A 17,090-nucleotide genomic window follows, 5' to 3' on the forward strand; every position below is an offset into this window, starting at 1 on the left:
AGTCTGGGACCCTCTCAGGGGATGTTAGCCTGCTGGCTTAGGCCCGATCCCCCCTGCCAGGAATTGGGCCTAAGCTGGCAGTCAAACATCCCTCTCTGAGTCTGGGGCTCTCCCAGTTTGGGACTCCTCGCTCCTTACCGCCCGCCTGCAGCAGAGGTGGGAGAGGCTCCCGCCACTGCCACTGTGCTCGCCAGCCGTGAGCCCGGCTTCTGGCTGAACGGCGCTCCCCCTGTGGGAGCACACTGACCACCAGGGGGCAGCTCCTGCATTGAGTGTCTGCCCCCTAGTGGTTGTGCACATCATAGCGACCAGTCATTCTGCCGTTCGGTCGATTTGCATATTAGGGTTTTATTGTATAGGATGTATTTTAGCTAAGGATTTAGTTGACACCCAAATACTGGCAAATTCAACATGCTTTTAGAAATTACTTTCACATGAACTTTGACCCAACCCAAACTTAAACTCCTTATCACCCAAATGAGAACATTTTGGCAGTTGTTTGATCAGAAGTATTAGGCTTTCATTGTACACACTGATGTATAGTGGGTGAAAGTTTGATGAAAGGGTACTTCCAGAAATGTACCACTGGAATTGTAAATATAATCAATATAATTAAACCAGCATTTTATTTTATGCCTTTATTTCCCACTTTACTTATGATTCAGAGTTATGAACTTTGGAAGAGTGAATGTGAATTGAATATTTCCTGCTATTCAAGGGTAAGCTAAAAAGGCAACTTAATATTTCTGGGTAGTTATTAAACATAAGAAGAGGTGGGATAATAATCATTAGCATTTATCAGTGTTCTAGAGTATGATTACTATGTTCTAACACTATGTTAGGTTCTTTATGTGGGTTATCTGACATAATCCTCATAGTGGCAGCATAACACAATTTCTACTGTTATTTCCATTTTACAATTGAGAAAACTGAGAGTTTAGTAGGGATGCAAAGCAGTCTGGCTACAGAGCCCATCTTTTAATCATGATAATTAATTAAAGAGAAGTATTCCCTGTTTTCTTTCTGACATTAATCTACCTGCTTTAGCCCTCCATCTCCCCACACCCTCAACACACACAAACTGGTAACCTTCCTTGGTAAGTTTGCTAGTATTTGGAAGTGATCTTAGAAAAGATGTCTTTTCTGCAGTTCTCAACACATTTAACACCCATCTGCTCATCACTTTTGTACTGACTAGGAACAAATCCACTTGTTTTCATACTTTCTGTTCTTCCTTGAGTATAATATTTATCATTTAATCGAAATATATATGTTCTCTCCAATTTTCTGAATCATGGGGAATGTTAAGAAGGTATTTTACTGAGCAGAATGTTAGATGAAGTTTGGGAAATTGGTTCACAAGTAAAATGGATTATACATCTAGATATTATTTATTCTGAATTTTAATACAAAATATACTTTTGAGTGCTCCTACATGTGTTCATACACTGAGGGAACAATGATAAAGTAAAGGGCTTAGCTGTGGTACACAAGGGAAAGAGTGTCAGGTAAAAACCTAGGTAAAGACTCAGGAGTTGTCTCTGAGGTAATTAAGATGCCTTACCAATGTGTATTTAATTAGAGCCAAATGCAAATATAAAATCATTTCTACCATCTAAGAGGAGGCATTTGCTTCTTAATTTTTCTCTTTCCACTTTAAAGATGATAATGGCAGGTATGCCCTTTCTGAGATTAGTGGGACAGTGGGGGTTTCATGTTCTGGGGGCCTGTAAGTCACAGAGCTGAACTCTGCTGAGTCACAAGAGCTGAACTCACTTCTCTCACAAGGCTACACTCTTCCACTCTCACTGCCCATGGTTATGCACGTGTTCTTGACCCCTTATTATGTCAAAATGCCCAGAGCCACAAGCTGGGGCCATCTCACCTTTGGCTGCTCCTTGGATGGTCTCTGTGGAACCACCTTTCACTGAGAGACTCAGTGAAACACTCCCTAGGTGGCACACCTCTGCACAGCTGCTTAAACTTCTTGGAAGACCATCCTCCATTAGCATACAGAGAGCCCTCATCAATGCTCCACATACCGAAAACCAGGAAAACATTTTTCTTCCTAGCACATCTTCTGGAGATAATGAATGTTGTAATTATTTTATTTCCCCTTTGGCCTGTTTGCTAGGAAGGTCAGATCTCAGTGTTGCTCAATTACTTCTCATAATTGTTTTGCATCCCTCCTACATCACTACGTTTTTTTAAATTTTAACATTTTTTTAAAAAAACTTGATTTTTAGAGAGAGAGTAAGGAAGAGGGAGAGAGAGAAAGAAACATCAATGCAAGAGTGAAACATTGATCAGCTGCCTCCTACACGCCGCCTACCAGGGATTGCCACAACCCAGGCATGGGCCCTGACTGGGAATCAAACAGGCAACACTTCGGTGCATGGCATTGACACCCTACCAACTGAACCATACTGGCCAGAGTGTACTATATGTTTTTTTGTCTTACAGAATGGCTTTGACTTTGAGTATTTATGTTTTATTGTAAGCTTACCTTATAAGCTTACACATCTTTTTGGAAATAGGTAGATGTATAAAGTTTTTATCTTTAACTCTTAAAAAATGTTTAAATTTATGTGTGATGTAATACCGATTTAAATCTTTATTTAAACTCTTACCTCATCCTCTGACCAGCCCATACATGTGCCTCTGCTTGTTAAGTAACAGTGGAGTTCTGTCTACAGTTCTGGTTCTGAAATGATGAAAACTTCTCAGAGAGGAATGTATTCCCCATGTCATTCATTTTTAATCAACCCATAAATATTTTGTTGTGGTGGGCAGTGGCAGTAGTGGTGACCAAGCAAAGGTGATAATAATGATGACTGTAGTCACTGAAGACTTTGGCATACTTTGATAAGTTAATGTATCTTTTTGTATATTATCAAGATGTTTCATAGCTTTAGCTTAGTTGTCAAGATTGGAGTAAACTTTAGGAAGCGAACTCCCTTTGAGACAAACCAGTCAGTTTTTTGTTTTTTTTAAATCTTAACTGTCAGCTTCATCCAGGGTTTCTAATACAGCAAACAAGCTGAATTGGCTATAGGAAGCTTTGTGCAATGTCTTTGAATACCTTAATGTTGACATGAAATCCATAATTCACAATTTCAGGATATGCTTCTTGAGGGAAGAGAGGAGGACAAGAGCAAAACAACAATGCGAGAGTTCAAAAGGGTTGAAGATGCACTTGAGGGTATTTGGATTGGCACTCTGAGCTCACGGATGCTTGTGATTGCTTATCTGACTTATCTAAACTGCTGACGTCAAAAGAATTAGGCTAGAAATCTTATGATTACAGCTTTTCTTGTGATCTTTTCTGGTATTTCCTGTTTCCTGTCAGGCCAAATATACTTCGAGGGAGGGAGGGTTATTTTATGACATTTCACTGTTTCTGCCTCAGCTAGAGCCAGCGGTACAGGGAACATGAAGTAAAAATAATTAAGAACAACATCAAAAAGCTCTGTCCAACCCTATCCCCTCACAGTCACTGACATTTCTTTTTAAACATCAAAAAATGTTTCTGTAATGGTTCGGAGTGGGGTGTTATTTTTAATGGAACAAGCTCTATTGTTCATTAAAAAGAAGAAGCCACTTCAATTGTACTTCTAACTATACCTTATTTGGGTGGTATAAACAGGCAGGCTGTGAATGGCATTATATAGGCAGCCAAGAAGGCTTCTGAGAGGTGGAAGAGATAGTTTTGAAGGAAAAAGGAGGAGAAATGAACACCAAGGTTACACTTTTCCTTTGGGGACACAAAAACCTTACAGATGCAGGATATTAAAATTTTTAAAAAGTGGGTGTGGATAAGCTTCATAAAATTTTGCCTAAATGTTGTTAAATCTTCAACTTGCTTGCACTGAGCTCAGTATGTTAGCAGGGAGAGCCTGAGGGATTGAGAGATTAATCCTTGGTTTATGGGCCAACAGCCACATGCACTGGCTGTGTCTGGCCCACCCTCCTGAAACTCTACCTCTAGGCAGCAATGCAGATAGAAATAGAGCTATCGAACAGGATCACAGTAACATTTCATTTATGATGGGTACAGCAACCAGCAGCTACCATCTCTATTTGCCTTATATATAACCTCCTTTAAGCTCACAATCTCATGTAAATTCTCACCTCCTGTATTCTTTCCTGGTGAATGACTACCCTTTTCATACATCACAGTCAATCTAGATGGGGAAGGAGAGGAGGGAGATGGGGAAGTTCACAAAGAGAGGACTTGGGACTTGCCCAGAGCAAATATTAACCTAAGTTTGAAAACAAGAGAAATACGTGTACACATATACGCATATGCACTTGTGGGTACACATACAGTATAATTATTGCTTGTGTAGGGTGGACATCATACCTTTATATATCACAAACAGAGATATTACTGCTTGGGAGTAAAAAAAGACAGAAAATTAGATTTAGAGAGATTATCGTGTAGAGAAGAATTCCTGGAGTTGAGGAGCTTAAGGATTTGACCATGGCAGGCAACATGGCTGAGTCAACAGCATGGCTGGACAACAAGTGACTTCAAATTGGCTCTAAGGATGTTGTGTAACCTCTGTGAGGGCCTCAGTTTTCTCATCTCAAAAATGGAGTGGTTCGACTATTTGATCTTTCCATTATACAATGCAAAGACCTATACTTCTCCACTTGAAAAATTTCACTGGTTCTACAAAATTAAGATTTCTTGTCCATATGCAACCTGGTCCCATTAATGTCCTTCCTTCTTTATTCCTTATGCCAAATGTCATACCAAGCTAAATAGATGAATCTCCTTTTCTCAATCATTTCTTGGGCTTTTCTGCCTTTGTACCTATATTCATATTAACTCTTTAACACGAAGATCACCTATCTTTTCTTCTTGAGACCTTAACTGATAGACATAGCTGTAATGACTTGACCAGTCCACACAAAGCCCTCTTGGTCACTCTAGAAAGGGGTGAGTTAACGCCCAGTCCTCATGGAGTGTCTATGACACTGAGTTTGTATTTGAGTATTTGGTTTTATCTAACTCATTACATTATAAACTATATTAAAAAACTGTGCTTTTCTTATATATTTTCTCATTTATCCTGTGGCAGCTAGCCTTGAAAGAATTGTTTGCGTAAAGAAACACAGTAATCTGAAGACAGGAAGAAATACGACTTGGCAAAGGTAGACTCTTCTGGGACTGTGTCAGGTCTTGAATCTGGGGAAGAGATGAGCATGGCTGGAATGGGAGCTCTGGGTGGAAGAACATCCAGAATATAAATCCTTCAGGACAGAGTGGTGTCGAGTGGTAAAGTGCTTTGGCTTGATGATTTGTGTATTATTTCTTGTGGGTCTGTGTAAAATGTTACAGGACCTGGGAAAATTGGTTTGTATATTAAAGGGAAAATACTCAGCTGGGCCAGCATGGTTCAGTGGTTGAGCGTTGACCTATGAATCAGGAGGTTACGGTTTGATTCTGGTTAGGGCTCATACCCGGGTTGTGGGTGTGCAGATTAATGATTCTCTCTCGTCATTGATGTTTCTATCTCTCTCTCCCTCTCTCTATATATCTCTATAATATATATATATATATTTATATATATATATATTTGTCATCTCAAAATTCTCATTATCTACTAAATATGGTTAATAAACACCGAACTGATGGTTAGAAGTCCATTAGTATCCTCATCCCAAGTCCAACTCTCCACAGTGGCTAATATACTCCATATCCCATGACTGGGTATTCCCTAGAATTTTTTGAATTTTGTCCACTGCTTCTTATTCTTGTGATGTCTTCCATCTCTTTTTCATTTGGAGATATGTAGCTTATTTTGAAATGTACCTCAAAAATCACCTCCTCTCTGTAAATGCCTTTAACACCCATCATACAGAAAGAATCACCACTCCCTTGTGTGTTGGCACAGACTTTGTATATGTACCTTTAGTATAACATGCCACTTACCTAGTTCACTCATTCTATCTATCTATTCATCTACCTCAACTTTCTTGGTTCATGAATTTTTATTTTCTAAGGAATTAGACAGTGCCTGGCACATGATAATCACTAAATAAATTTAGTTGAATAAATAGTCATGGTCCTTCCTCAATGTTCCCATAGAGTATTATTTCTATTGTATCTTAAAACATATGCCATTCTGCCTTGATGTCAGTGAGTTGTTTATGTATTTGTCTTTTCCAACAGCTCAAGACCTCTTTTCCTTCCCAGATACAGAGCATAATGCTATGCATGGAGTAGACACTCAAAAGATAATTATTCAATTGAATTGTTTTGGAAGACAAACCTAAAAATCTGAATTACATATTTATTTCTCTTTTTGAATATTTTGAATAAATAATCAGTAAATATAAGTTTCAAATTCTTCTATTTCTTTGTTGGGAATAAATCCCTATTCAATTAATACTTATTATGTATTAGAAAATGCTAAATATTTGTATGTAACATTAAGACAGTTTCCATTCTGTGACCTCCTAGAGTGTTTCTAATTAATTTTGCAGTGTTTGAGAGACTTAATAATTTTTTTCAAAACAAGCTTTGCATTAGTTTAACTTTGTCTATTTATATTCTATAGCACAATTATCACCAAATTAGGACTAAAGAGGGTAGAAATAATTTACTTTGAGTCTATAAATCTGTTGAATTTATAATTCTTAATTTTATATACCAATTTAATTGATAAGGAAATCTGTTCTTTTGTTCTATAGAATCCAAGAAAAGCAGTGTGGAACTCAACTAATATTTAAAGAAGATAATGAGACAAAAATATAGGTATACCTAAACTTGGAATGAGTTATAGGGAGAAGGACAGGGAGGGAGACAGCAGTTTTTTGGTATCAACTACCATGGAAGAGGCAATAAATGATTCCTGTTAAAATGCTAGAAGAAAATAGTGATCCCTGTTAAAATGCTGGCACCCTTACTTCTCCCAATGTCTCCCACCCCATTTTCTCCCTAGGACCCAGAGAAGAAGGGGGGAAAAAGAACTCTCAAAAATTTCCAATTAGCATATTCAAACAATGAAAATGTATCAGACTTGATGCCAGTATAATTCACTGCATGAATATGACAATTGCAATCACTGCATGATTATGACAATTGGTATTAGAATGTGGGAACTGACCAGAAAGGTGTGACTTGTCTTAAGTCCTATTTCAGGTAGGCGTTCAGTTGAACTTTTCAGTGTCTAAGTCCTGAGCTGGTTGTTGAAATGCATGTTATATTTTAAGAGAAAGAGAGAGAATAGAAAAGGTAGAACAATTGGGCTCAGCATATGCATGGGAATGTAACTAAATATTATTGAGTATGCAGTACTCAAGTATAGGGCCCAGCACCTGGTAGCTCAACCAATGTGTAATGGAGATAATGCTTTTTGAAATATATCTGTGTGCTTTTTACTTTTGTACTGTCCTGTGTGTGTCTTCCCCTGCTACCCCACCAGAGGCACCAATCATGGATGATTAGAAATGCTCTAGTAAGATGGAAAATAGAAAGAGGGAGAGAGTTAGTATTCATCATTTGATCTTTATACTAAGAGGGTTGGTTTATTTCTTGGTTTTGGTGTGTGAGTTTGCAGCAGAACAATAAATTTGAGAACTAGTCTTTGTGAGAAGGTAAAGAAACTCTCTATAAATTTTTATTACATCCCATTAACAGTGAGAGTTAGGCCTACAGATATGGTTTGTTGCTCCTTCCACATTGAGGCTTCCTTCTCCTGGGAAGAAGGAGATGGCATGGGGTAAGCCATCTACTCCTGACACCCTCGGGAGTTATGGGGAAGCGACTCCAAAACAGAACCCAAAGTCCATGCAGGTTATGGACATGCCTTTGCTTTCCCTTCTCAGGTTGGCCCTTATGTTGCATGTGGAAAACATGTGTGGAGCCCAAGACACACATGCGCCCACATACCACATTGGAGAGAAGCAAAGGTAGGGAAAGTGTCCAGAAGAAGCAATTTAACCTGGAAGAGACTGCCCACCCCTTTGTTAACTAGCAAGTATAAAAGTTCTTATCTCCCATTAGGGTGGTTTGATTAGGCGAAGAAGAGAAACAGACTACATTTATTGCACATCTGAGTGTGGAAGTTTGTGAGTTGTTACAAATGTTTTCAACAGTGACTGTTCCCTCTTCATTTCTGCATGTATTTTTTATTACACTTCTTACGCTTGAATTCCGTTTCTTTGTAGTGACCTCACCTTCCTTCCTTCCTATGCTTGGCTCTCTACCTGTCCCTTTCTCTTCTTACTCAGAATCACTTTCTTTGGCAAATTCTATCTACTTTTCTGAATGAATTTTTTATCACAGACGCTCTAAATGAATGTGTCTTTGGCATTTCAGAAGTGGTCATAAAGTCTATAGATTTATGTGAGATATTTGGGTGCCATTCAAAAAAGAGATGGAGAAGGAAGCAAAAAGATCATCCTGGGATTTGCTTTCAATCCCAGAGGTTGGGGAACATCTGAAGATTCAATGGGAAAGGTTGTAATTATTGCATTATATGTGACTTATTACTCTGGGTTATTTAATTTTCCTTTTTAATACCTTTATTATAATTTTCACCTTTCAATTTCTACTACCAAGTACATACACTGCTACTCAATCTCTCTTAAAATTTGTCCTTTGATCTCTAGGGGTTTTATTTTTTTGCACTACGCTTGACTCCTTGGACTCACTTTTAAGGCTATGCACAACTAAACCTTGCTTTGTCTCTGTCACCTATGCCTTGTACATTTTAAGGTTAATGTTGTTCCTAATGATAAGGACCATGACCTTTAGGGTCTTTCTGGTACCCCCTCAGCACTTGTATGGAAAAGCTGATGAAATAACAAAATACTCAGAACAGGGACTGGATTTATAATCTATAAAATATCATGTCATGTTTTTCTATGTGAGACGTACTCTTAAGGAAGGGTATCTGATAATTTTGTAACCTGAGGAAATTTAAGACAAGTGTAAAGGTATAAAACTGACCTCCTAGGGGTGTCTCTTAGCATTTTAGAGATCAAAGTCAATTTTAAATAGAACTTGATGGAAAGGTCTACACTGTGTATCCTTTTGGCTGGGGTATTATGTTAAATCACAAGTACTTTGAGCTTTGCTTACTATTTTGATATCGTGTATATACCTACTATGTACTACGAAGTGTATTGATAATTAAAGAGTGAAAATAACCAGAGAGTAGAAAAGGGCACACATTTTCAGTCGTTCCTGTAAGTTAAAAAATAACCTGGAGTTTTTGGAATTTTTACAATAAAGCATCTAATGTTTTCTTTTTAGAAATTAATCAGATGCAAGAGTCAATGCTCTGCTGTCCAGTTAAACCAGTCTTGTTAAAAAAAAAAAAAAAAAAAAAAAAAAGGGAAAAAGAAACTGTTTCCAGGCAAAGAGCAAAGGACGTGGGAATAACATCCTCCATTCAGCTCCATCTCCTCAAAAGCTCATTTGTAGGACCGAGTAAACACACACCTTCCGCATTCTATTTTTGAAATTATGTTGAGAAATATACAGACTGTTATCTGTAAATGAAGTAACCTTCGAAATCCAGTTGGTGTAAAATGTCTCAAGATGCGTGAACAGAGAAATTATTTTTAAAGTATATAAAAGCAGGCATAATTTATATGCAATTTGCTCTAAAATTTTATATGTATCAGTAAATTGCTACTTCTCTGTGTGAAAAGAGAACTGTCTCATATTAGTTTTGCACATACTTTAGATATTTTTAATAGTTCTGAAATTCAGTCTTGTGTAGTCTATTTTAAAAGCTATAATGACTAATCCTAATCTTCTGGCAGAATATAAGTTTAAAAATGATTCCATTAAAAGGAAGAACTAGGATTCATATTTCTTGAGTAATCTGTGTCTAGAAAAAAATGTTCATTCATGCATTTAATGGTAACTCAGAGGCTATTTCATTCTTTTTGATAATTTCCCTTTTTCACTTATCAAAGTGTACTGAGTAGCTGACATGTGAATGATTCTAGGGAGAACACAAAGAAAATAGAATGTTCTCTAGGTTTTGAACAAGCTGAAAATCTAGGAGGGGGAGGAAGAAAATATACATTAATTATATGAAAATAAAGTGATTTGCCAGTGAAATATATACAAAGAAAGTTCTGTGAGCCCTCAGAAGAGAAAGACGTACTTTTCCTGAGTAATCTCAGGAAGGCTTTGCACAGGAAAGGGCATATGAGGGTCTTAAGGAATAACAGAAGTTAGGGACATGGAAGAAAATCAATTCAGGCCTTGAGAACAATGAGCAGATAGCAAGTAGGAAGCTGTAGGATGCCTGTCCTGTCTGGATGGGACATAAGTGCTTAGAGGGCAGTAATGACAAATAAGGTGGGAAAAGTGAACTTGTTCCATCCAGAGAGTGGAGAGCTTTGAATGCAAGATAAAATAATTTATATTTTCTCTGCAGACCATGAAGAATCATTGAAGGATTTTTCTTTTGATGTTATTGATCTGAATCACAGAGTAGAAAGAAGAGTGGTAGAGAGGGTACTATAGTTGGAGGTTATTACAACATTACAGACAAAACAGCATGAGGATTGACTAAAGGCCACATATATAACCGAATAGAAAGAAGGCACTACGGTGTTGAAAAATAGCACCAATATTAATAATTATGATAGTTAACATTTACTGAGAATGTAGTAGGGCTTAGGTTCTTTTCTAGGTACTTATTTCTTGCATTATCCATTTAATCCTTACCTTTTGTGAAAGTGTTATTGTTATTCCCTTTTTACATAAGAGGAAACTGAGGCAGAGAGAGATGAAGTAATTTGCTCAGGTTTACACAGTTCAGTAACAGATAGGCAGGATTTAAAACTTAAAATCTCAACACTGCAACAACACTCGATTACTCTTAACCAGTCTTATGTACTTAGAACCAATTGGAATTGGAGAGCTGGAGAGAGAAGTTGCGAACCTAGGCTTCTGCAGGGGTGATGTCTTTATGAAAACAAGGAAGTCAGGTGAAAGAACAGGTAAGATGATGTGTTATGGTTTTGACTCAATTTTGCATCTGCATTTCAAAGACAGATTAAATCATCAATGATTATTATCCTGTAGAGCTACAGACTAAATGCAGGCTAACATCTACAATAAGTAGTTTTAGAAAAATGTTATGAATTACTGTCAAGTTATCTTCTATTAATACTAATTGATTCGTTGATTATAGCAATTTGTCCTGCTTTGAATAAAAATCATTAATATTGATGAGTGTTGGAAAATATGTTTGATTTTTTACAAGCGTTTTTTTTTGTATTTTATCAGTTTTATAGCCAATACTTTCAGTTGACATAGAGGTTTAAACTAACAAGGGCTTGTTTTCATGCTGAAGTTGTAGACAGAATTCTGATTCATAATTTTTCTTCTCTCATTAAGCATTTGATTAATCTCTGAATCCTGGTATACATTAAGCATCCAATAAGTGTTCTTTGAATTATGATGATCAAGTGTTCAGTCTTCAACATATTTAATTTATGTCATGCTTGATACGTGAGATATTTTAACATAGCACTTTAAATGTCAATTTGAATTGTAGAGTGCTGGAATCAGAGAATTCCTTTGGAGATTTTCTCATCTGAAGTTGTTTGATTTTAAGGGCTGAGTGAAAAGCTAATTTATATTTGTATTCTTGAAAGACAGGACAAGTACAATGACTATGGGGAAAATAATTTTTTTTGAGGGAGTTGTGTGTTTTTGTATTTTCCTGAAGCCAAAGGTTATTGAAACGGGAACAAGCTTAATAAATAAGTAAAATGTAATGCAATATTTAGGCCAGGGACACCCAAATGAAAGGTAAGTTCTATAGCTGCAGAGTTTGCAGTTATTTGGTTCAATTCTGAAATCAAATTATTTATTCAACTAAGAACAAGGCCTGCTAAGGATGTCTAGTCTTACACAGATTGCAGACTGGAATCACAATTAGAATAATATTTGCACTCAGAGCACTTGAGAAACCATGTATTTCTTTCCTGTCCTTTTTCCCTCTCCCCACTCTCCTACTTCTGGGCAAGGTCTTACCACCAAGCTCTAAAGCTTACTTCCTATTGCCTATAAATGGGGATCTTTCTCAGGGCCTTCCCAGCACTTGAAGCTTGGATCTAAAACTAAAGCCTACAAAATAAATAGAAAAATGTAAAGGAAGTACAATCCTTTGACTTATTTTTCATGGCAATACTATTTTTTTGGGTTGGCCAAGATTTATGTGTTCTCATGTTTGCCCATTTACATATAGTCAATAAAGCCATAACTTGGTTCACATTTAAATTACTCAGAACATGCCCTCATCATGTAAGTTTTGTGGACTAGATATGGGTCATTGAGACACAAATCTGGTTCTGTCACAGTGTCAATGTGTGACCCTGGACAAGTTGTTTAGTCTCTTTGAACTATTCACTTGATCAAGTGTTAACTAGATAATTAGACGACCTTTCGTTTTCTTCATAAAGGAAAAATGATGGGACTATTAATAACATTAAGTAATTGGGTACAATTCAATGGACTGAACTGATGCGCTGACTCTGGGCATGCTGATCTAACCTCCAGAATCCTTCTCCAGGGTGAACAGTGCCTCAGCCAATGCTCAGCTCTGGGGGCACTCCCAGATGCACACCCCCTGACATGTAAAGATGACAAGCCTCTCTTCCTCCTGTCACCCCCATTTCCTCCTCCAGCCTTTAATAGTCACCAATAGTCTCCAGTGAATGCCCATCTGAAGATGACAGGATGGCTCACACATGTCACCTTCCCTCTAGCACTTTCTCACTCTCTTCAGGGAACACTGTTCCCTTCTGCCTCCCATCACTCACAATTCAGTATATTTCATCTTAAAATCTCTCACGAATACATTTTTAATGCATTTACTTTCCCATAAATCTCTTTGCTCTCCCCTTAATTACCTAAGCAAAATCTCAGAATACTCTTCTGTTTCACTTGTGAGAAACAATGTCCAGTCTTGTCTAGAAGTATGAGCAAAAATAACGATGCCCTTCACTAAGGAAAAGAAAAGCTGAAAACTTTAAGGTTAAATCCGACTTATAAAGAAACAGTGACATCTGTTTCTAAAGTCCTTTAGACTGTTGATTCTATTCAGAATTTCTGCAATTTTGTGGTTTTTAAAAACGTAAACCTATTCATCCATTATGGACAGCAGTCAAAATATACATAGACTGTCACAGGATTTAATTTTTCTGTTTTTGGTTACTAACATGGCAAAAATATTGTGTGCTATAAATGTAATAGGTTAAATTCCCACAGGCAAAGAGGTAAGGAGAGGGGAATAAATGACTGTAGGGGAGGGTGGGGGCAGGAGTGGAGATCAGGAAAGTCACTACAAAGAAAAGGATGCTTGAACTGCTAGAACCGGGACTTTGTAGTTTGAACAGACATTTTCAGTTGACTGAGTCAAAGAAAGACATCCCTAGCCCAAGGCAAGGCTCACAGGCAGGACACCACTTGAACAGCAAGTTGTTTAGTATTGTTGAAGAAGAAACTGAGGATCTGAGGTAAAGGCCAGATGACACACACACACACACACACACACACACACTCACACACAGAGAGAGAGAAGAGAGAGAGAGAGAGAAACAGAGAGACAGAGACACTACCATCTGGTTTGGTGTGTTTTTTGTTTGTTTGTTTTTTGAGATGCTTTCTACCTTATAAGAACAAAGCATAGCTTAAACCATCACTTTTTCAAAATAAAAAAATACCAGATTTTTTGAAATATTTTACAAGCGTTCCAGTGTCCCTCATTGGCAGGCTATTATGGTGAAAATGGCTCAGTTGAAGAGCACCTGGTGGGAGGAGAACATGCAGCATCAGCAACAAGGTGTGAGACCATTTGGAAAGTGAAGCAACTGGTCTTTGGGGGCTTCATCATTTGGCCCCGAAAGTTAATATGGAGGATAAGGCTTTATGCTCATGACAAAATGTGAGCCTGAGAATGGGAAGGCAGGGGAGAAAGAAGACGGGGTGTTGAAATGGAGTCTGCCTTGAAACCAAGGTAGCCACCGAGACATATTCCAATTAAAGTGAGGCAGTGGTCCAGGGGCATAGTAACACTCAACTCACTCAATTTTATAACATCCAGAAAAATGTACCTTTCAAGTGGCAAAAAAGTTACAGGAGCTCTGTTTTCTCCCTGTAGTATTGCTTTTTCAGGAACTAGACACCCATTAACATATAACATAAATAATAATACACCTAGTCCCACAAGCATGCTAATATCTGCTGACTAGATAGTTTTATCAAAGGTGTGATTTGAATTATGCATCATACTTATTTAATATTCTGCAACAAACCAAGAGTGGTAATAGTTGAAGTGTCACAGTTAACTTTTCTGCCCAGGTGGGTTTTCCCATTTTTCTTACACTACTCACATGAGATTTGGGATTCCTTAGGCATTACCTCATTTCTTCTGACCAAGACCCACTGCTCTGGGCACCCATCTCCTATTTGCCACAGAAAACTCAGTCCTATTGATTTCCTTCTCTGTCCTAAGTATTCATTGTTTACCAAAGACTAACATTGCTGTGTTTTTCTTCCTTTGAAATCTTTCTTTCCCCCAGACCATTATTTTTTAGTAACACTCTTTTTAGATTTTAGGCAACTTAAAACAACATCTGTATAAATGATTAAAAACAAAATTAGTCGAGTTTTGATTTCCTAGTCTCTTTCCATGCGAAAGAGAGAGGTAATTTTTGGTATATCTTTCCCATCTAGTCCCCCATCTCTCCCCACCAATGGTATGCCAGGGCTAGCCCAGACTTCAAATACATAAACACATGCTGACATTCATTCTTCTACAGTGGACCACCACTTTCCAAATATCCGCCAACATACCCCTTAAGGAAGGCGGCGCCCTGCACACATTCGGAGTGTATAGCATTATCTGGGCCCCTGGAGATCTTTCACAGGGTTCCTGGGTGTCTTTGTGGTTGCACTGCCCACTGTTAGAAACACAGCAAAGTTCTCCGTAACTGACCCGAACACAGCACATTCTTGTAACATGACAAAGCCCCAATGAATCATTTGCACATTTGTGGAGTTCATTTTTTTCCTGTCATTAATGAGGGAATCTGTTATTACTGTCATTTATCAAAATGGGAAACTGAGGCAAGGAAATGTACCAACTTTCCCATCACATAAAAAGCTTCCAGGCCAAAGTCAGTCCTGGGATCATTCATATATACCGTGGTTTCATAGTTAAACATTGGAAGCATAGTTTAATGTATATCGAGCATTATAAAAAGCAAGCCAAGAAGAATATTCTCTTGGAGATAACTCTGACTTGTCAACAAGAAATTGCAGAGGCAGTCATAGACATTAAAGAGCACCCAACCCACCCCCTCCTTCTGGGGGTCGAAGCTCAGGAAATTCCACTTGCTTAAGCCATGGGGCAAGCAAGTGGGGAGCTGAGCCCAGGACCCAGATGTCTTGGTTTTCAGGCTGTTAATGCTCCTCCTACCACAACACTCTTAATTTTAAGATGCATTTCTATAACAGAGCAAACAGTCGTTAGTCACAGACCTCGGACCCTCTGCTGCACAGCCCGTCCTCCTTCCTTTTCCCATTTTTATGGTTTGACCTCTCCAAGAAAGGGACCGAAAGTAATCAGATCTGGCCCTGCTACCGTTCACACCTCACAGTCAATTTACCTGGAAAGCTGTGCAGAGCATCTTCATTCTCCAGAATGCCTCTCTGTCTGGTCGCCTGCAGCTCACTTTTGGATTTCCAAACCAGCTTGACCATCCTGATCATCTCTGGCAAGTCCCAGGGCAGCGGCCCCTGCTGGCACCCCGGCCGGCTGCCCAGGGAGGAGGGCAGCACACCTTCTGGGGCCGTCCACCGTCTGCCTAGCTCTGCCGAGTGGAAATAGCGCTCTAGCACAGGCATTCTGCCCTGTTCCCCAGAAGAGGAGGTAGGGCTGTTGCCGCCGCGGGTGCTGCTAGCAGAGGGGAGATTCTTCCCGGGCACGGGAAGGGGAGCCCCCGTGAAATCCTCTCCAGCTTTGGAAAGGCAAGCCTCCTCCAGCCTGGCGCAGCCACCCTGTCCCTCCAGTCCCTCCACAAACACTGACAGCGACCGCGATGCACTTCCCAGGGCTTCTCGCTTCGTGAGAGCTGATACTATACTCCTTCCTTAGAGATAGAATGCATTTTCCCCCTTCTCTCGCAGGCACTGACTTCACAGCACTTAATTAATCCCAGGCTGCAGCTGGAACCACAGCAGGGGAAAAGCCATCCAGGTTTTAGCATTTGCTTTTCCTCTTCTTCTAATTTATTTGTTCTCAATTCTCTTTTGGTGCTGGTCAAAGTTTGTTGAGTGGCCTGTTTAGCCGTTAAGGACTTCAGGCAAAAAAAAAAAAAAAAAAAAGAAAAAAAAAAAAAGTGGGTCACCCTTTGCCAGCTTCTCACAGGGGTCCCCTAGAGGCCAGCTCTGTGGGGGTGTTGGTAAGGAGTCACCCCTGTGGTGCAGGAAGCAAGCTTCAAGGAGCTCTCGGGAAAACGGGAAGCTGAGCTCCCGCAGAACCAATTTGCAGCTGCTTCTCTCGGGATGGTCTGGCTGGGGGCCACCTTGCCTGTCCACTAAGGTCTGCACCACGGGGATGGGGCTTTTCAAAAGGCTCTTGGGTTGATCCTCAACACCACAGGTCATATACCCTCCCCGCCTCCTTCACACCCCTCCCCCTTTGCTGTCATTTGGTTCTCAGCAAACCTAACTGGATTTTGGCCTCTTAGTCAAATCCGTTTGTAACCTTAGCTGCCCTCAGTTGGAAGGGAAATAACATTGAATCACACTCCAAAGCTAACTCTGAAAGAAGTGAAGTAGGGAAGCATCAAGATCCTCATGCAAATGTGCAGTAGGGTTGCCTGGTCCGGACACATAGCTTGGGATTGTTAAAAACCCACTTCATAGGGAAATAATAACAATTTTAAAGGTATTCGCAGAGGGCACAAATGGCAGTGAAAAGAAAGGAGAGTAAGTGTCGAAGATTCACTTTCCAGAGACAGAGCACTGTGGACTTAATATTTGGGCCACTAACTGCTGTGCCCCCACTGAGAGTGGTTCAGTTGAGGACAATCAT

General features: G+C 39.2%; 1 protein-coding gene across 1 annotated transcript in view; it reads right to left on the reverse strand.

Moving 5' to 3' along the window:
* The window catches only part of PDE7B (phosphodiesterase 7B), a 130,276-nt gene extending 114,363 nt beyond the window's left edge, over positions 1-15,913 (reverse strand). Inside the window, exon 1 of the mRNA XM_028141679.2 lies at positions 15,661-15,913. Within this exon, the coding sequence (XP_027997480.1) occupies positions 15,661-15,898 (238 nt within the window). The 5' untranslated portion in view covers positions 15,899-15,913. The remainder of the gene's footprint in view (positions 1-15,660) is intronic.
* Between the last annotated feature and the right edge of the window lie 1,177 nt (positions 15,914-17,090).

Source organism: Eptesicus fuscus, chromosome 10, assembly GCF_027574615.1.
Source record: "Eptesicus fuscus isolate TK198812 chromosome 10, DD_ASM_mEF_20220401, whole genome shotgun sequence".
In the NCBI taxonomy this organism is placed as follows: Eukaryota; Metazoa; Chordata; class Mammalia; order Chiroptera; family Vespertilionidae; genus Eptesicus; species Eptesicus fuscus.